We start from the raw sequence: 20,290 nt of genomic DNA on the forward strand, positions 1-20,290 counted from the left end.
TGTAGGTACTCTTTTTTATTATTATTATTATTATTATTATTATTATTATTATTATTATTATTATTATTATTATTATTATTATTCAAATCTAAACTAAACGGGCTGTATTTTCATTCCCAGCAGTTTTTCAATAGGACCTACAGATTTGCCGTAATTTCAGTTTAAAGATTTTTTTGGGTATTTCATAAAAAAGGGCCTTCTTCCCTTTTTACCTTCAATTTAAACCTTTAAAACAGGATCGAAGCAATAAATGAGCCCAAGGAGGTTGTAGGAAATTTTCTTCGCTTTAATATGATGTATATTGTGATTATTTTCGACGCACAGGGACAGGAACAGAGACATTTCCATGCGAAGTGGCGCGTTCTGAATAACGCAGGAATATTGTACCAGAGGCACAACGCTCACTCCGGAGAAAATAACTATAGTAACGTAGCTGTGTCCCTGTGCATTCGATATAAACATATTATACATCATTTTAAAGCTAAGAAAATTATCTACAACTTTTGTTTCGCACCCCATTCACGTTACTCACGTACGGTAATGGGGCTCAACCAAATGACAATTTTTTTCGAGATAGAGTCCTATTCCGATGTAAAAGTACAGATTTGCCGTAATTTCAGTTTAAAGATTTTTTTGGGTATTTCATAAAAAAGGGCCTTCTTCCCTTTTTACCTTCAATTTAAACCTTTAAAACAGGATCGAAGCAATAAATGAGCCCAAGGAGGTTGTAGGAAATTTTCTTCGCTTTAATATGATGTATATTGTGATTATTTTCGACGCACAGGGACAGGAACAGAGACATTTCCATGCGAAGTGGCGCGTTCTGAATAACGCAGGAATATTGTACCAGAGGCACAACGCTCACTCCGGAGAAAATAACTATAGTAACGTAGCTGTGTCCCTGTGCATTCGATATAAACATATTATACATCATTTTAAAGCTAAGAAAATTATCTAAAACTTTTGTTTCGCTGTATTTTTTGTCAAATCATTTTTAAAAAAGTTATTTACAAAATAAATCGAAAGAAATTTTCAAAAATGCCTTTAAACAGAAATTACGGCAATTCTGTAGATGCTATTGAAAAACTTCGGGGAAATGAAAATGTAGCCTGTTTAGTTTGAATGTTAATGAAAAAAAGATCATCCAATTCGGATAAGTAATCTCGGAGATATCGGCGTTTTCCCAAAGGCCTGCAAAGTGTAACGTAGCTGTGTCCCTGTGCATTCGATATAAACATATTATACATCATTTTAAAGCTAAGAAAATTATCTACAACTTTTGTTTCGCTGTATTTTTTGTCAAATCATTTTTAAAAAAGTTATTTACAAAATAAATCGAAAGAAATTTTCAAAAATGCCTTTAAACAGAAATTACGGCAATTCTGTAGGTGCTATTGAAAAACTTCGGGGAAATGAAAATGTAGCCCGTTTAGTTTGAATGTTAATGAAAAAAAGATCATCCAATTCGGATAAGTAATCTCGGAGATATCGCCGTTTTCCCAAAGGCCTGCAAAGCTACCTTCACGTAGCTGTATCTGAGGAAGCACAAGGATGATCCCCGGGGATTTTTGGGAGAAAACATGTCTCAACGTGTTCTATTACCTGGGAAAAATCCAGCTTTCCTCTAAAAATTTCCAACATTCATGTTTTTTCGATCTATTTTAATTGGACTATGAGAGTATACATTACCTTATCAGTTATTACTTCAAAAAAGAAGTTTTGCTTTAAACTTGTGAATTGTAAGGTATGTAAGAGTGATTTTCTGTTGTTTTCTATTTTTATCTATTTATTTCGCAAATATTTTTCCAACCTTAGATATCCGGTAGGTATCTATTATCTACCATAATTTAAGTAAATAATTATTATTGTTATTATTATTATTATTTTTAATGTACCTACCTACTCACCTAGTTATTATGTATATGTATTTCAGGTAAAATTGTAATTTTTCACAAATAATGGCAATCAATAAACTGCTTTTGCCTCTCATATTTTCCTCAAGACTGACAGTATCAGTGTCAACAAGGCAGTTTTCCAACAGTTTACCGAGCAAAATGAGGTTTGTTCAGTACAAACCTTTGAATGGCAATGGAAACAGTAAGTAACAATACCTTCAGTAAATTACATATTTTTCTCAACACAAATAACTTTCTCAACACAAATAACTTAGCTCAATGCCCAAGTATTGAATGTTGTACACTAGAGGTTCCAGGTTTAATTCTCCATCAGAGTCAAAGTTTTGTTTGTCTGTGTTTTAGGATTAGAGGTGCACTCAGAGTCCATTTTTCTCAACACAAATAACTTAGCTCAATGCCCAAGTATTGAAACATATTGTACACTAGAGGTTCCAGGTTTAATTCTCCATCAGAGTCAAAGTTTTGTTTGTCTGTGTTTTAGGATTAGAGGTGCACTCAGAGTCTATTAGTGTCAGCATAAACAAAGTTATGAGGGAGAGGAGGAGTTTTTTAATAGTTATTTATAAATAAACAATTTAGTTAAATATTTATTTGAATTTTGAGCAGGAATCTCAAATAATTTGTTCTCCTTTTGCCTTCAAGCTTCAAGTGACTGATTCTTTGTTATTTTCTCTTCCAGCCCCTCAAAGGTTAGGTGTACAGCTTGAAAGGAATGGTGAAATAATCAATTTGACTGATTCTTTGTTATTTTCTCTTCCAGCCCCTCAAAGGTTAGGTGTACAGCTTGAAAGGAATGGTGAAATAATCAATTTGAGCTCAGTAGATTCCAGCATGCCCAATAACTTGGTCCAGTTTTTGGAAGGTGGGCCAGAACTTCTGGAGAAAGCAAAAAGGTAAGTAAGTGGAAAGAGTAAAATAATAATAATAGGTAGGTATGTATTATATTGAGACTAGGAGAAAGAATAGACTAATACTCAATGTGTTTTCTGTTAATCAAGATACTCTAAATTCCATTAGATTAGATGTACCTAGTTTCTTCTCATATGAGTTCTATGTTTATTGTATCTCCTATGTCTAAAGCTTTTTATTTATTTTCAGGATGGTGTCTGAGTGCAAGTGTATGGTGAAGTTGAGTGAAGTAGAGCTTCTACCCCCCATTACTCGACCAGACAAGATCCTCTGTATAGCACTCAATTTATTTTCAGGATGGTATCTGAGTGCAAGTGTATGGTGAAGTTGAGTGAAGTAGAGCTTCTACCCCCCATTACTCGACCAGACAAGATCCTCTGTATAGCACTCAACTATAAAGACCATTGTGATGAACAGAACAAGACTTACCCCGAGACACCATTCTTCTTCAATAAATTCCCCAGCACTATAGTAGGCCCATTCAGTGAAGTCACTTGCCCAACCAATGTTACCAGGGTAAAAAACTAAACTTTTCAATGCTTCTTACCGAATGAGTGAACTATTAAGGAATTTATTTAAACTTGACATTTTTTCTAAATCTAGGCGCACGGCAGTGTGTGTATGTACCTATCTTACTTGTTTAATATTCAGTTTATTATCATTCTTGATTTGATTTTTACTTTCTATTACTACAGTATAGCGGAGCTATACTAGTAATGAAAGTATTGCAATCGGTCCAAATTTTCAAAATCGGGAATACCTATCTTACTTGTTTAATATTCAGTTTATTATCATTCTTGATTTGATTTTTTGATTTTACTTTCATGTAATGATTTAAAATCAAGACTAGAGCCTGATATTACTTTCATGTAATGATTTAAAATCAAGACTAGAGCCCGTTCTCCCTGTATTCCCAATATAATGTTTAAGTCACCCATCCATTTATTGGCCTTGCTCGGCGTAGCTTAACATAGGTGACACTAAAACTGGTCTTAAATGATCGACTGAAGTGTTATCTAAAACTTTCTCGCCTTGAGTTCATAGGTCGTCGCGACAAATTTCGAGATCAGAGCTTATTTGTGTAAGAAAAAGTGAAAAAAATCCCCCTAAAACCAGTTTTTATCGTTTTTTGGCTTTATGGTTTTCTGGACAAAGATAGACGACACCGAAGCGAATACAATAGTCCGTCCCTTAGGCCCGGAAGAAAATGTGAAAAAAATCCCCCTAAAACCAGTTTTTATCGTTTTTTGGCTCCATGGTTTTCTGGACAAAGATAGACGACACCGAAGCGAATACAATAGTCCGTCCCTTAGGCCCGGCGCACATTGAGCTAGGGCGCACATTGAGCTGCGTTACACAGTCAGGCAGCACAGCCAAGCAGTGCAGTTTAGGAAAATTGGAACTGTGTGACACAGTTTACAGCGCACATTGATGAGCAGTCTCTCAGTACGAGGAAATAATAAAGCAAGGACGGACTAAAAACCTACTCGTAAGTCGTAAGTATCCGTCTATATAACATAAGTAAAATAGTGAATGAGTGAAGTTATTTCTAAGTTTTAATTTCTTATTCATGAGGTACCTATCTGGTTTGAATGTTGACTATCATAACTTTGTTGACTGCCTTTAATAGTTGAGTTGTTGTTTGGTTGAACCACGTTCTTGGGGTTTTCAGCCATGATATTCTTCTTGTGCCCTGGCCTTTTACTCCATGGGCCAGCCTTGTTGGTTTGGTTGGTAGCGCGTCTGCCTTGTAAGTGCGAGGCCGCGGGTTCAATTCCCGCCCGGGGCGGATTTTATCCTGCACACGTCATGTAATAAGGAATGAAGTGATCAGAGACAAGTTAAAAGTAACAGAAGTTACCAAGAAAATACAAGAACGAAGGAATAGTGGTACCGTTCTCGGAACGGCTGGCTTTCTCCTATCCTGTCTTTCTTCTCTCTTCGATTTCGGGACGATATAATCTTAGCAGTTACAGTTCCCTCTATCAAACCTTTTAAAAAATACTCCATTTACTTTGCCTTTGAGGATCTTCTGTAAGAGTATGTACCGGTTTTTGTTGAGTATTATATGGCCAAGGTGTTGCAGTTTACATACTTTTATGGTTTTTCTGTTTTGTTCCAGTACTTGGATTGGGAGGTAGAGCTGGCTGTCATTATTGGAAAGAAGACGCGTGATGTGAAGCCTCATGAAGCAATGGAATCAGTGTTTGGTTATACAATAGCTCAAGATATATCAGCCCGGGATTGGCAGATTTTTTTATTATGAACATGTAAAGGGTGGTAGGTACTTAATTAAATTTTAGAACATCTTGTATTTTATTTCTTAAAAATAATGAACGATCAAGAACCTTACAAACATGTTAGTCCTCTCTTAAAATAAATTAAATAAAAAGAAAGATTGGCAGAAACCTTCTCGCAATGGAGGCCAGTGGTTATTTGGTGAGTTTTGTTGTAGATTGTAGGTGCTGTGCAATTCCTCACGTGAAATCTCGGTCGGTCAGTAAAAATATTTTTATTATCATTTTAACTTTTGGTTTTTATTTTGATTTCAGCCAAGAGTCGGATTGGCAGAAATCTTCTCGCAATGGAGGCCAGTGGTTATTTGGTGAGTTTTGTTGTAGATTGTAGGTGCTGTGCATTTCCTCACGTGAAATCTCGGTCGGTCAGTAAAAATATTTTTATTATCATTTTAACTTTTGGTTTTTATTTTGATTTCAGCCAAGAGTCTGGACACATTTTGTCCCCTTGGTCCATCCGTCGTGATGAAAGAGTACCTGAATGATCCACATGATGTCACTCTGACCTGCAAGGTTAATGGCCAGGTCAAACAGAATGCTAGCTCGAGTAATATGCTACACAAGATACCTGAGATTGTATCCTATCTGTCAGAGTAAGTATTAAGACTGTCAGCCTATAACAAGTGTCCAATCAAACCAGCGCAGCGCGCTAAATTCTAAGCAAACTAGGCTGGCAATCTCAGTATAATTAATTTATCCATCTAAAACCCACAGAATATAAATAAATAATAATACATACCCAACACGTTATTTTCAAGACTCGAAAAACCAATGCGACTTGTTTATTTTTAATAATTCATTTCTGGTAGTACCTGAATTTGAACCATTAATGTTGGAAATCCAAGATGTTGTTTACTCAACCCTGACAAAGGGTAGGAAGTTGGAGGTTGGGAGTTGACTTCTGATTCTACAAGTTAGTATTACAGGAGCTAATTGAATGACTATATATGCATATTTTCTTTCCATAAATTAAACAAAATGATTACCTTCAGGTTCCTGGTCTAGCAGTATATGAGTTGTTGTCACTGAATCCACCACAGCTTTGAAATGATCATCATTGACTAATTTGCTGTTGAATAATCTACGCAATCCAATCTGTATTTCATCGGACAGCTTCATGATTCTAGAAACACATTAACAAATTAACAAAAAGATTGTACCTCCGGAATTAAGTTTTACATTGGGACGCATCATGCTTGTAAGTTACTCATTTTGAACCACCCAGGGGGCACTTATGGTTTTAAGGATGGTCCATGGAAGCGAGTAACATTACCCCCCATATAAATAAATAATAATACATACCCAACACGTTATTTTCAAGACTCGAAAAACCAATGCGACTTGTTTATTTTTAATAATTCATTTCTTTCTCCTGTTTTCAGAATGATAACTCTGCTTCCTGGAGATGTTATATTGACAGGAACCCCAGCAGGTGTTGGTGTGTTCAGGAAACCCATCGAGTCATTGAAAGTAAGTCATTTACATATTATGTTATCTATTAACATGTTTATCACAACACAAGCGCTGCCGCAGGAGCGTGTGTGACAAACACAGTCCCAGATTATTTTTTTTTTTCACATTGGGCTATTAGATTATGACACCCCCCCCCTGTATATATGTGCATAGCAACAGGTGCAAGTATTGTAGGTAAACACTCAAATGTCTCTCACCCTGGTCTTTCAATCGTTTCGTATTATGTATTATGCGATATTTGAACCATTTCAAGTCTACGATTATGTGAAATTTGCGCGAATGCTGGGTGTGAGGTATTATTGAGACTCGCTGATGTCCAAAAAGATTTTTCTCAGAACAGTCATGGAGTCATATTTAAGTATTTTCTAAACTAAACAATATTTATTGTTTTATTATTATTATTATATTTTTTTGCTATGGGACTTCTTTGTTGTTTCTCCGATAGAGCTAGGAGATTTTCATCTCAGATACATCTATCCTCGTGCTTCTATATGTTTGTCTTAAGGACTTTTCGAACAATGGAGCAGGTTTCTATGATTGTGTTTTGCTGCACTTTGTAAATTAGTCTTCGTGGTATTTGGAGTTTCTACACTGCTGTTGTTGTTTGCTTGCTGATCAATCCATTGGCACTCACTATAATTGGGATGATGCTTACTTTGTTCAGTCTGTATAGTGTTTTTAGTCCGTCCTTCCTTTATAATTACAATAGTAATAAAAAGGTATAAGGGACGGACTATTGTATTCGCTTCGGTGTCTGTCACTGTCGGTTGGTCTGTCTGTTCCCATAGAAGGACTTATCCAAACCTGGTCGACCTATATATCAAATTAAAGGTTTTTTTTACCAGGAACACGAAAATGGTGGTGCAAATTTTGTCCAGAAAACCATAAAGCCAAAAATCCAAAAAAACTGGTTTTTGGGGGATTTTTTTCACATTTTCTTACACAAATGAGCTCTGAATTTCTGCTGCCAGTGGTAAGTATTTTGTTATTTTCTCCGTTTCTTTTTGTTGTAGGTTGTGGTCTGCGGGGTGTGCCATATCGATGATGTATCCCAGTTTGGTTGTCTTGTCTATATAGACTATATCAGGTTTATTGTGTTGGGTAAATGCTTCTGTCTGGATGGTTTTGTTCCAATATATTGTCGATTTTTCGTTGTCCAAAACAGTTTCAGGCTTTTATTTGTAGTAGGGCTCTTCTTGTATCTTGTGTCTGTCTTTCTTTGTTAGATGAAGGTGGTCGACTGGTGGTCGTGGGCGAACGCCATGGGACAACCATGGACATTTTCTCCAATTTTTATTTTATTTTTATTTTATTTTATTTGACATAAAAATCCTTAGTAACTAGGATAGTTTACAAAGGTGAGTAAGGGAGGGTAAGAGAAAAAAAAAACATCGAGATGGTTATACTATTAATAGAAAGGGATAGAAGATAACAAGATAAACAATAATGTAATTTGCTAGTGCCTGTTGTTGTTATCTAATGCTTGAGATTGACTATTATGTCATTTTTCTCCTTGCGTCCCAATATTTGGATACTATGTGTACATTAAATTTTTTTTATTATGAACATGTAAAGGGTGGTAGGTACTTAATTAAATTTTAGAACTTCTTGTATTTTATTTCTTTAAAATAATGAACGATCAAGAACCTTACAAACATGTTAGTCCTCTCTTAAAATAAATTAAATAAAAAGAAAAGAATGTGCCTTACGTTTGAATTTTTTTATTATGAACATGTAAAGGGTGGTAGGTACTTAATTAAATTTTAGAACTTCTTGTATTTTATTTCTTAAAAATAATGAACGATCAAGAACCTTACAAACATGTTAGTCCTCTCTTAAAATAAATTAAATAAAAAGAAAAGAATGTGCCTTACGTTTCGATCTTGCGAATATATTTTTATTTCAATGCTTATTGGGCAATAAAAAAAGTATACAAGAAGAGGTTCAAGAAGAGAAGTAGCTGAAACACGTATGTTGTGGAGTCTTGGAGTGACGAGGATGGATAGTTGGATAGAATAAGGAATGAAGTGATCAGAGACAAGTTAAAAGTAACAGAAGTTACCAAGAAAATACAAGAACGAAGGAATAGTGGTACGAGTATGGTCATGTCATGAGAAGGGATGAAGATTGTGTTGGAAAGAAAGTGAGCAGAATAGAGAAGTGGCAAGAGGCAGACCAAAGAAGAAATTGGGAGAATTGCGTGAATAAAAACCTGAGAGAGAAGCAGAAGGGATCATCAAGAGATGATGTTCATAAATTTGGCAACTGGAAATTGTCTAAATGCCGACCCCACTAAAGTGGGAAAAGCCAAAGAAGAAATTGGGAGAATTGCGTGAATAAAAACCTGAGTGAGAAGCAGAAGGGATCATCAAGAGATGATGTTCATAAATTTGGCAACTGGAAATTGTCTAAATGCCGACCCCACTAAAGTGGGAAAAGGTAAAGAAGAAGAAGAAGAAGAAGAAGAAGAAGAAGAAGAATTGTAACAAAAGGAAAGGAATTGCTTTGTTTGATCTTATGTTCTTCACAATTACCTAAATCCACAATGTGAGAAGCAGAAGGGATTATCAAGAGATGATGTTCATAAATTTGGCAACTGGAAATTGTCTAAATGCCGACCCCACTGAAGTGGGAAAAGGTAAAGAAGAAGAAGAAGAAGAATTGTAACAAAAGGAAAGGAATTGCTTTGTTTGATCTTATGTTCTTCACAATTACCTAAATCCACAATGTTGTAACAAAAGGAAAGGAATTGCTTTGTTTGATCTTATGTTCTTCACAATTACCTAAATCCACAATGAACTGATGTGTCCACTCTACATAATTTTATTATTATGTATATTTTGCTACACACGATGAGTTTTGGATTGGTTTCAGCCCACTTGGACTTTTATATTTGTCGTATGCATGTAGGCAATTATGTATATTTTGCTACACACGATGAGTTTTGGATTGGTTTCAGCCCACTTGGACTTTTATATTTGTCGTATGCATGTAGGCACTTTGATACTTTCTGATACTTGATAGGTACCTTCACTTGTTATCCCTGCCTGTCGGGAATATTACAGGGTTTATAAGCGACCTAGAAAAACTGGAAAAGTCATGGAATCTGAAAATTGGCCAAAAAGGCATGGAAGATCGTGAAAATTTAAAGAAAACCTGGAAAAGTCATGGAGTTTGTCACCCGGTCAAAAATTAAAAATGTTCAAATTAAATATCAAGTTTTTTCGAAAAACGGCCTGCGGCGCATTCCCCCTCATATTCCTTGACGTTCTGCATATTGCATATTTTATTTAAATGAAGGGGTAATCTTGGTGATTTTTAGGTACCTCCGCCCCCTAATTTTCTAGAAAACTCATGGAAATTTTCCGGAAAAGTCATGGAATTTCATTCCGGGAAAAGCGTATAAACCCTGTATTATATGCTGGGAAGAATCTTCACATCTTCTAATGTGACTCATTGTTCATTGCCTCATAGATAAGTAGATATTGTTCTTCTAGCTAGAATCTATTCTACAGGGTGGTCCGTGATTTGCGAACCACGCTTATATCTCAGAAACGGCTGGGAATTAAGGAATGAAATAAACGGCATCATGTAGATAATCTATTCTATACACATACACAGATATGAACTGGGGTTTAACAAGTAACAAAAATTCTCCCAAGTTGGTTTTCTAAAATTCTAGATATACATATACAACATAAAACAAATAACAAGTGAAAGAGAGAAGGGTAAGTATGATGAGATTCTGCATATAAAACATATTACATTGGTAGGTACATATATGTCATATATTACTATCTGCTCTCCGCCACTTGAGAAAACCTCCCCCCTTAACCCCCCCCCCTTCCGGTTTATGTAAACACGTTTTGATGATTAAAATGGCATTTTTTAAATTTGCAATTTTTTTGCAAAACGGCCCATTTTTTGCCAAATATAGGTCACTTTAATGGGAACCCCCATTTTTTATTTAATTTTTGGAATCAGCATAAAATTTTAATTGAAAAAATGTATTCACTCGAAAAAAATTTGCTCTACAAAAATTTGCACAAATCGCGATTTTGTGTGCGTCAGTGACCCCAGATATGATAAACAACGCTTACAAATCAAGTTAAGTGAACATAAATTTATCCGGAAATACCTAAATTTAGATTAACCATTTGTAATCTGAAATTCTGAAGGCCCAGGGATGGAAAAGAATTGTCTTAAAATGATCCTCTGTCAGTAGATCGAATTCGGTTGGTTGTGAATTAATATACATAGCAGGTATGCATATTCAATTTTAAATGCGCTCTGCCTTTCATCACACATCTTGAATCTTGAGAGATCTCTTTTTTGTCCTGATTACTCTTCCTCAACCACCTCACCTACAAGTGGTGCATTGTCCGGATGTAACTTTGCGCGTATTTTTCGTGTGGAATCATAACCGAGTACCTACCCGTTTACGTGGAAAAATTACATAGGTATTTTGTTTCTAGTTTCTATGCCCTAATGAAAAATTTGGCACAGTGCAAACCTTGGCTCAGCTCATTTACTTGTGATTCTTCTTTCTATATTTAAAAAAAAAAAAAAAAAAAAAAAAAAAAAAAAAACAAAATTTCAACTACATGATGCCGTTTATTTCATTCCTTAATTCCCAGCCGTTTCTGAGATATAAGCGTGGTTCGCAAATCACGGACCACCCTGTATACACATACACAGATATGAACTGGGGTTTAACAAGTAACAAAAATTCTCCCAAGTTGGTTTTCTAAAATTCTAGATATACATATACAACATAAAACAAATAACAAGTGAAAGAGAGAAGGGTAAGTATGATGAGATTCTGCATATAAAACATATTACATTGGTAGGTACATATATGTCATATATTACTATCTGCTCTCCGCCACTTGAGAAAACCTCCCCCCTTAACCCCCCCCCCTTCCGGTTTATGTAAACACATTTTCTCATTTTATTTTCTTCTTTCTTACAAATCAAGTTAAGTGAACATAAATTTATCCGGAAATACCTAAATTTAGATTAACCATTTGTAATCTGAAATTCTGAAGGCCCAGGGATGGAAAAGAATTGTCTTAAAATGATCCTCTGTCAGTAGATCGAATTCGGTTGGTTGTGAATTAATATACATAGCAGGTATGCATATTCAATTTTAAATGCGCTCTGCCTTTCATCACACATCTTGAATCTTGAGAGATCTCTTTTTTGTCCTGATTACTCTTCCTCAACCACCTCACCTACAAGTGGTGCATTGTCCGGATGTAACTTTGCGCGTATTTTTCGTGTGGAATCATAACCGAGTACCTACCCGTTTACGTGGAAAAATTACATAGGTATTTTGTTTCTAGTTTCTATGCCCTAATGAAAAATTTGGCACAGTGCAAACCTTGGCTCAGCTCATTTACTTGTGATTCTTCTTTCTATATTTAAAAAAAAAAAAAAAAAAAAAAAAAAAAAAAAAAAAAAAACCCCCCACCCCGGGACACGTGTTCAGGAAACCCATCGAGTCATTGAAAGTAAGTCATTTACATATTATGTTATCTATTAACATGTTTATCACAACACAAGCGCTGCCGCAGGAGCGTGTGTGACAAACACAGTCCCAGATTATTATTTTTTTTTTTTTTCACATTGGGCTATTAGATTATGACACCCCCCCTGTATATATGTGCATAGCAACAGGTGCAAGTATTGTAGGTAAACACTCAAATGTCTCTCACCCTGGTCTTTCAATCGTTTCATAACCCCTCATCCTATAGGATATAACAGCCAATTCATTACTAACTTGTTCTTGTTTAAGTTTTTACCTGGGTACCTACTTATTCTCCCGTAACCCCTCATCCTATAGGATATAACAGCCAATTCATTACTAACTTGTTCTTGTTCAAGTTTTTACCTGGGTACCTACTTATTCTCCCCTCTCTTATACATATACAGGATGGCATAGAAAATCTCCCTGCTATTACAGGTAGCTCCTTATGATGGTTTGTATATTTTGTTCAATAATAGGTAGATAGGTATTCATACGACTTTTTTCTGTAAAACAACATCAGTCGCAATCGTTTCGTATTATGTATTATGCGATATTTGAACCATTTCAAGTCTACGATTATGTGAAATTTGCGCGAATGCTGGGTGTGAGGTATTATTGAGACTCGCTGATGTCCAAAAAGATTTTTCTCAGAACAGTCATGGAGTCATATTTAAGTATTTTCTAAACTAAACAATATTTATTGTTTTATTATTATTATTATATTTTTTTGCTATGGGACTTCTTTGTTGTTTCTCCGATAGAGCTAGGAGATTTTCATCTCAGATACATCTATCCTCGTGCTTCTATATGTTTGTCTTAAGGACTTTTCGAACAATGGAGCAGGTTTCTATGATTGTGTTTTGCTGCACTTTGTAAATTAGTCTTCGTGGTATTTGGAGTTTCTACACTGCTGTTGTTGTTTGCTTGCTGATCAATTCATTGGCACTCACTATAATTGGGATTATGCTTACTTTGTTCAGTCTGTATAGTGTTTTCATTTCTGCTACCAGTGGTAAGTATTTTGTTATTTTCTCCGTTTCTTTTTGTTGTAGGTTGTGGTCTGCGGGGTGTGCCATATCGATGATGTATCCCAGTTTAAGGACTTTTCGAACAATGGAGCAGGTTTCTATGATTGTGTTTTGCTGCACTTTGTAAATTAGTCTTTGTGGTATTTGGAGTTTCTACACTGCTGTTGTTGTTTGCTTGCTGATCAATCCATTGGCACTCACTATAATTGGGATGATGCTTACTTTTCAGTCGTTTAATCGTTTTTCAAGCCTTAAGGGTTGTTATTGAGTATAGGTAATTATCTAGATACCTACTTAGGAAGGTAGGCGTTTTATTTTATTTAGATTTCTATTAGAAATGATTCAAACTACGTAATATACCAATCCTGATCAACAGTTAGGTGTACCTAAATATTTTGTACAGCTAGGCACTATAATACGAGGAATTAAAGATACGCTAAACACTAATCATGTTTGTAGTGTTATTAATGTTATTATACTTATTATATTAGGTACCTACCTACTTTTGAGAAATTATAATTTCCTTTTTACTCTCTCGTTTTCGTCTTTATCCCCTTATGAATGATCTCAGTTTTGGCCATCCTGTAAAAGTTCAAGCTAATCATGTTTGTAGTGTTATTAATGTTATTATACTTATTATATTAGGTACCTACCTACTTTTAAGAAATTATAATTTCCTTTTTACTCTCTCGTTTTCGTCTTTATCCCCTTATGAATGATCTCAGTTTTGGCCATCCTGTAAAAGTTCAAGAGGAATTTTTATCCACATATAAAAGTGAAAGGTTAGCCTGGATTTTCTTTTAGTTGCAAATTAGCGCCGTCTCCTTCAGAGCTCTCAACTTCCACAGGTAAGAGGAATAGACAAATCCAATTCATTTCCATATTTTCCTGGTATATATAACAAAGTGGATGATGACTGATCCATACTCCACAGTGGACCTAACCAGTGACAAGAAGAACAAAGTTCCTAGAACATCAATGTCTTGAACGTGTTTCCCGAACCTGATGATTAGACCCATTTTTCTATAAGCCCGCTTGATCATAAATATCTTCGCGATGTATTTTGAATTTGAACTCGTTATCGAGGATTATTCCCAAATCCTTATGGGAGTTCACTTGCTGTATATCTATATCTCCCATTTTATAGGTAAAATTTATGTTGGGGCTGTTTCTAGAGATAGTGAGCTTTTTAGATTTCAAGGGGTGGAAGGTTAACCCTATCAGGTGTAGTTTCTTCCTAACATTGTCCAAATCATTTTGTGGCTCGTGGCAGTCCAAAATTGATGGATTGAATGTGCTAACGCCGCGCGTTGTGCTGGCTTTTTTTTATTTTTAAAGAGGTTTGACAGAGGGAACTGTAACTGCTATGGTCTTATCGGCCCCGAAATTGAAGAGAGAAGGAAAACAGTAAAATTCATGTTGGGGCTGTTTCTAGAGATAGTGAGCTTTTTAGATTTCAAGGGGTGGAAGGTTAACCCTATCAGGTGTAGTTTCTTCCTAACATTGTCCAAATCATTTTGTGGCTCGTGGCAGTCCAAAATTGATGGATTGAATGTGCTAACGCCGCGCGTTGTGCTGGCTTTTTTTTATTTTTAAAGAGGTTTGACAGAGGGAACTGTAACTGCTATGGTCTTATCGGCCCCGAAATTGAAGAGAGAAGGAAAACAGGATAAGAGAAAGCCAGCCGTTCCGAGAACGAACATTATCCCATCAGGATAAAATCCGCCCCGGGCGGGAATCGAACCCGGGTCTAGCGCCGTTCCGAGAACGAACATTATCCAGGATAAAATCCGCCCCGGGCGGGAATCGAACCCGCGGCCTAGCGCTTACCGCCTCGAGAACGAACATTATCCCATCAGGATAAAATCCGCCCCGGGCGGGAATCGAACCCGCGGCCTAGCGCTTACAATAGAAGTCTTATCGTCCCGAAATCGAAGAGAGAAGGAAGACAGGATAGGAGGAAAGCCAGCCGTTCCGAGAACGAACATTATCCCCGCCCCGGGCGGGAATCGAACCCGCGGCCTAGCGCTTACAAGGCAGACGCACTACCAACTAAGCTAACTAGGCTGGCAAAGAGAGAAGGAAGACAGGATAGGAGAAAGCCAGCCGTTCCGAGAACAAACATTATCCCATCAGGATAAAATCCGCCCGGGCGGGAATCGAGGATAGGAGAAAGCCAGCCGTTCCGAGAACGAACATTATCCCATCAGGATAAAATCCGCCTCGGGCGGGAATCGAGCCCAGTGGCCTAGCGCTTACAAGGCAGACGCACTACCAACTAAGCTAGCTAGGCTGGCTGAACCTTAACTTAATTTATGCCGTAGGACGAAAGCCAGCCGTTCCGAGAACGAACATTATCCCATCAGGATAAAATCCGCCCCGGGCGGGAATCGAACCCGGGTCTAGCGCGAGCCGTTCCGAGAACGAACATTATCCCATGAGGATAAAATCCGCCCCGGGCGGGAATCGAACTCGCGGCCTAGCGCTTACAGGATAAAATCCGCCCCGGGCGGGAATCGAACCCGCGGCCTAGCGCTTATAACCCGTTCCGAGAACGAACATTATCCCATCAGGATAAAATCCGCCCCGGGCGGGAATCGAACCCGCGGCCTAGGTGTTCCGAGAACGAACATTATCCCATCAGGATAAAATCCGCCCCGGGCGGGAATCGAACCCGCGGCCTAGCGCTTCCATCGAGAACGAACATTATCCCATCAGGATAAAATCCGCCCCGGGCGGGAATCGAACCCGCGGCCTAGCGCTTACAAGGTAGAAGTCTTATCGTCCCGAAATCGAAGAGAGAAGGAAGACAGGATAGGAGGAAAGCCAGCCGTTCCGAGAACGAACATTATCCCCGCCCCGGGCGGGAATCGAACCCGCGGCCTAGCGCTTACAAGGCAGACGCACTACCAACTAAGCTAACTAGGCTGGCTGTGTGCTGTCTTTAATTAAATAAAATTTCAATCAATTTATTTCAAGAGCTTTGATAGGTCCGACACATTCTTTGTGAACGTAGGTAGTAGAATTAACACACATAGGTACACATGTCTAGCTGGCGATTATTAAACTGTTAAACCCTCTTTACCTGCCCAGGTCCGACACATCCTTTGTGAACGTAGGTAGTAGAATTAACACACATAGGTACACATGTCTAGCTGGCGATTATTAAACTGTTAAACCCTCTTTACCTACCTTCACAATAGAAATGTGCTAAAGATGACCCGGGCCTTAAATGGAAAGATGCGTCTTAGGTCCGACACATCCTTTGTGAACGTAGGTAGTAGAATTAACACACATAGGTACACATGTCTAGCTGGAGATTATTAAACTGTTAAACCCTCTTTACCTACCTTCACAATAGAAATGTGCTAAAGATGACCCGGGCCTTAAATGGAAAGATGCGTCTGGGCCATCTTTGGATCATTTGTTTTTTTCTCATTTCTAGAGAGATTTTCACTAAAAAAGTTAACTTTCCGAATAGATATTAGCAAAAAGTTGCTGTATTCACCAAAAACTACACACTTTGGGGATTATTTTGACAGGTCAAACTTTTTCATAACTTAAATATTCATAAAACTGTTGATAAATTAAAAAAACCCGAAAATAGTAATTTGGTCTTGTTTGGGGACCACCACAACTAAAATTGATTGTAAAACCTAAACCAATTATCGGATCAAGCTGAAATTTTTACCACTACCTCTAGAGGCTAGGACCTATCGAAAGGATATTTTTTCAATCGACTCGTTCCTGAGATATTAAGGGGTGGGCCATCTTTAGAAACGGGCCATCTTTGCTACATACACCTTGTGAATAAAAGGTTAAACCAATTATCGGATCAAGCTGAAATTTTTACCACTACCTCTAGAGGCTAGGACCTATCGAAAGGATATTGTTTCAATCGACTCGTTCCTGAGATATTAAGGGGTGGGCCATCTTTAGAAACGGGCCATCTTTGCTACATACACCTTGTGAATAAAAGGTGGAACTGTAAAAGCGGACTTTATCTACACGGGAAATAGGAGGAACTGTAAAAGCGGACTTCATCTACATGGGAAATAGGACACCTTGTGAATAAAAGGACGATTCTTACGTAAAAAGTTGTGAAAAATCCAAATCTGAAGTCGAAACTCCGAAAAGGTAACTTTAGAAGGTCGAAAATTCAATTTTCATTTGCCGTTCTAAAGTTACAAGTTCAAAGAAACCCTACCTAAGTAAGAAAACTGGTGTATGGTTGTTCATTTATAATATGTTTTTTTCTAATTTCCCCCTAGATATGAAATTATTTCCCGCCCCTCGTCATCTCCTTGCCATTTTTCTTCTATCCTGCCTCCTCTGGGAGACTTTCCTAGCGCAGACATTTGAATTCTCACGTGGTTGGACAAACGGTAGGAAGCGATCTCTTGTGATGACGTCATCCAGAGGGAGAGGAGACGGGGGAGGGGAAAAGTCAGTCCTGCCTGATGCTGCTAATCCTCAGGATATCAGGTCCCTATGTACAAACTTTGTGTTGGACAACTTTCATGTGTTAAAGGTAATACCTACAGCACATTTCCTTAGAAAAGTAATTGCAGTTTACAATACGGTACAGGGTTTTTTCAATAAATGCTCGACTCGACTTAAAGCGTAATTAATCAAACCTACAGGCTATTCAAAGGGGGGGGGGCAAGGGTGGTCAAATTGATACCAGTGGAAATAAATTGGTACGTGTGTCGAGCTACGCGGTACGCGCTCCTAATTAGCTTCACACCTTGAAACAATACGGTCAGGCTACGCGCTCCCTATTGGCTTCGCACTTTGATAGAATATGTTCGCGCTACGCACTCCCCATTAAGGTGGCGTTCCAATCCTAGCTGCCGGGTCGCGCGACCCGGTCGCGCTGCCGAGCTGCCTGGTCGCGCCATAAAGGTGACGTTCCGATCCTAGCTGCCGGGAGTCTTATCGTCCCGAAATCGAAAATCGGAGCGTAATAGGAGGAGGAGGAGGACAGCAGTTCCGAGCGATAATTTCGAACGGTTAAGATAAATAATTGTTCACCGCGGCGCGCGAGCGGAAATCAAACCCGCGTCCTAGCGCTTCTTACAAATACATATCTTTGTGTTTCATAAATGTTGTTCACGATTCCCAATTATTAGGATATTAGGATTATTAGGTCAAAACGTCAAAGTGTTAGGTAATTATGTAATTAATGACATCATGTACCTACCTACATACATATAGGTACTATGGTTAATCCAGATGGATATGGCAGCAAGGAGTCATCGACCCAAAATGAAAGAACCAATGAGAATGCGAGAATTCCTTGCATTGTTGCAATTAAGGTAAAGGTCTATTTTTATAAACTCTCTCTTTTAAAAAGCAGAGGTAGCTTCGATCTGTAACCTTTTTTTTTGAGGGTCAAGTCCAAGAGGTTAAATTCTAGAACAGGGTAAAGATGGTATCTATTTTTAGTACTCCGCATCGGGTAACTTTTGTTTAATTTTGTATTTTTTTTTTTTAATTCTGTAACTTTTGTCTAATTTTGTCACTGTTGATAATACCTAGATGTAGACTAGAATATACCCTGTCTACATATACTGCCAAAATGAGACTGAAAAGTCCCTTTCCCTTTACTTGAGCAGTCCAAACAAGGTCTTTGTTCAAAATATGAAATAAAATAATAATAAACAATTTATTATTATTCAATTCTAGTAAGAAATCATCTTTTTGTTACTTTTTTTAGGAATACATGGATATTTTGGCGATTTAGGAAGCCATATTACAGATGGACAAGATGGCGGCTAAATAAGACAAATAAATCATCAGATCTGTCATGTGTCAGTTGGAACTGATTGAATTTTCATCAGGTACCTAGGTATCAGTTCTCCATCAGTTTGCCTCATAGACATATGTATTATTGCTGCCACACACTATCAGTGCCCTAAATCACCAAATTATGAAAAAGTATTTACAATTCCATATTTCAATATGATTCGTCCAAATTGAAAATTCTGCTTTTCCATTGGCTATTACACTTGTAAGAAAGACCCCTCGGGAAAAAAGATGGGAGTCCAATTTTCAAAAAAAAAATGAGTTAGATACGTCATATAGTACTTCCCCCCCAAAACTATCGATTTTTGAAGTCAGAAATGCGAAAAACAATGAGGGTACAGAGCTAGAACGATTTTAAAATATCATACACACGGAAAGAAAGATGAATGTCGCAGAGTCACAGCAAGAAAGATGAGAGTCCAAGATCCCAGTTTCCACGTGATTTCAGCTTTCTCTGTTGTTTTAACTTGTCGGTTCTAATTTCAGTTGTAATTAGTGCGTGCCAAAAGTCAGTTCTACGGTTACGGGCGGTTTGTGGTAATATTATTAAAATAATTTAATATTATTCAATGCTTAAGGTAGGAAAAACCACATACCTACTTTGTTTTTTCATTTTTTATAAGTTTTAACAGCAAAAAAGATGAATGTCCAGTTTCACCCCTGGACTCTCATCTTTATTGATGTTTTTTGTTTGACCTTTGAATACAATTTTAATTTTTAAATTTTCCCTACAAGTGCTTATGTTTCAATTCACCATAGGATATATGCTCAACAATATTTTCCACCGATTAGCGAAAAAAAAAATTAAAATCCCAAGTGTTAGCATTTAGTAATAGCGTTTCAAAGTTTAAAACGCGATTTTCTCGAAATGAGAAAAGGTGGACTCCCATCTTTTTTCCCGTGGGGTCTTCAACTCCAAGCGCCTACATGCAAAAATTGGTAAAAGGCGATGCGCCATGTCGATCAACGACGACAAACCTCAGTACAGCGCTTTGCTGATTACCTCAGAGCCCGTTCCCAGTTTTGGGGGAAGAAATCGTGTCGTGTATAGTAAAAACACTCTCATTTAAATTACATACCTACCATTCTATGTTTGTTTATTTGTTCGTCTGTTTGTCTTTTTGTAAGTTTGTTTTGTAATGTAATGTAAATGCAGTTTCTTTGTGTTATTATGTCACAACTTTGGTGCTCACTGCAGCATTGTAGGATTTTCCCAATATCTCAATAATCCCAAAATCCAATGTTTACCTACCATGCTGGCACCGGTCGCTATGCGCATTTATATGTCATAGCTACTCATTTTCCTCACGAGGCTGAGTGGGCCCCGCA

The 20,290-nt window shown here is 37.4% G+C and overlaps 2 protein-coding genes across 11 annotated transcripts in view; both read left to right on the forward strand.

Moving 5' to 3' along the window:
- Positions 1 to 6,682, forward strand: part of LOC103513913 (fumarylacetoacetate hydrolase domain-containing protein 2) — a 12,838-nt gene extending 6,156 nt beyond the window's left edge. For 4 of the 9 annotated variants that reach the window (XM_026827001.1, XM_026826999.1, XM_026827005.1 and 1 more), the window contains exons 2-8: positions 1,934 to 2,097; positions 2,677 to 2,809; positions 3,122 to 3,341; positions 4,948 to 5,076; positions 5,397 to 5,430; positions 5,544 to 5,715; positions 6,505 to 6,682. In XM_026827001.1, the coding sequence (XP_026682802.1) occupies positions 1,959 to 2,097; positions 2,677 to 2,809; positions 3,122 to 3,341; positions 4,948 to 5,076; positions 5,397 to 5,430; positions 5,544 to 5,715; positions 6,505 to 6,667 (990 nt within the window). In that variant the 5' untranslated portion in view covers positions 1,934 to 1,958 and the 3' untranslated portion in view covers positions 6,668 to 6,682. Of the gene's footprint in view, positions 1 to 1,665; positions 1,823 to 1,933; positions 2,098 to 2,676; positions 2,810 to 3,014; positions 3,083 to 3,121; positions 3,342 to 4,947; positions 5,077 to 5,220; positions 5,265 to 5,396; positions 5,431 to 5,543; positions 5,720 to 6,504 lie in introns of those variants that run through there. The other 5 variants (XM_026827007.1, XM_026827003.1, XM_026827000.1 and 2 more) reach the window with 5 other exon arrangements.
- Positions 5,083 to 20,290, forward strand: part of LOC113469368 — an 18,009-nt gene continuing 2,801 nt past the window's right edge. The window contains exons 1-2 of one of the 2 annotated variants that reach the window (XM_026827010.1): positions 5,083 to 5,105; positions 17,425 to 17,684. In XM_026827010.1, the coding sequence (XP_026682811.1) occupies positions 17,427 to 17,684 (258 nt within the window). In that variant the 5' untranslated portion in view covers positions 5,083 to 5,105; positions 17,425 to 17,426. Of the gene's footprint in view, positions 5,106 to 13,878; positions 14,002 to 17,424; positions 17,685 to 20,290 lie in introns of those variants that run through there. The other variant, XM_026827009.1, reaches the window with a different exon arrangement.

The sequence above is a fragment of the Diaphorina citri genome, unplaced genomic scaffold (assembly GCF_000475195.1).
Source record: "Diaphorina citri unplaced genomic scaffold, Diaci psyllid genome assembly version 1.1 scaffold1044, whole genome shotgun sequence".
In the NCBI taxonomy this organism is placed as follows: domain Eukaryota; kingdom Metazoa; phylum Arthropoda; class Insecta; order Hemiptera; family Psyllidae; genus Diaphorina; species Diaphorina citri.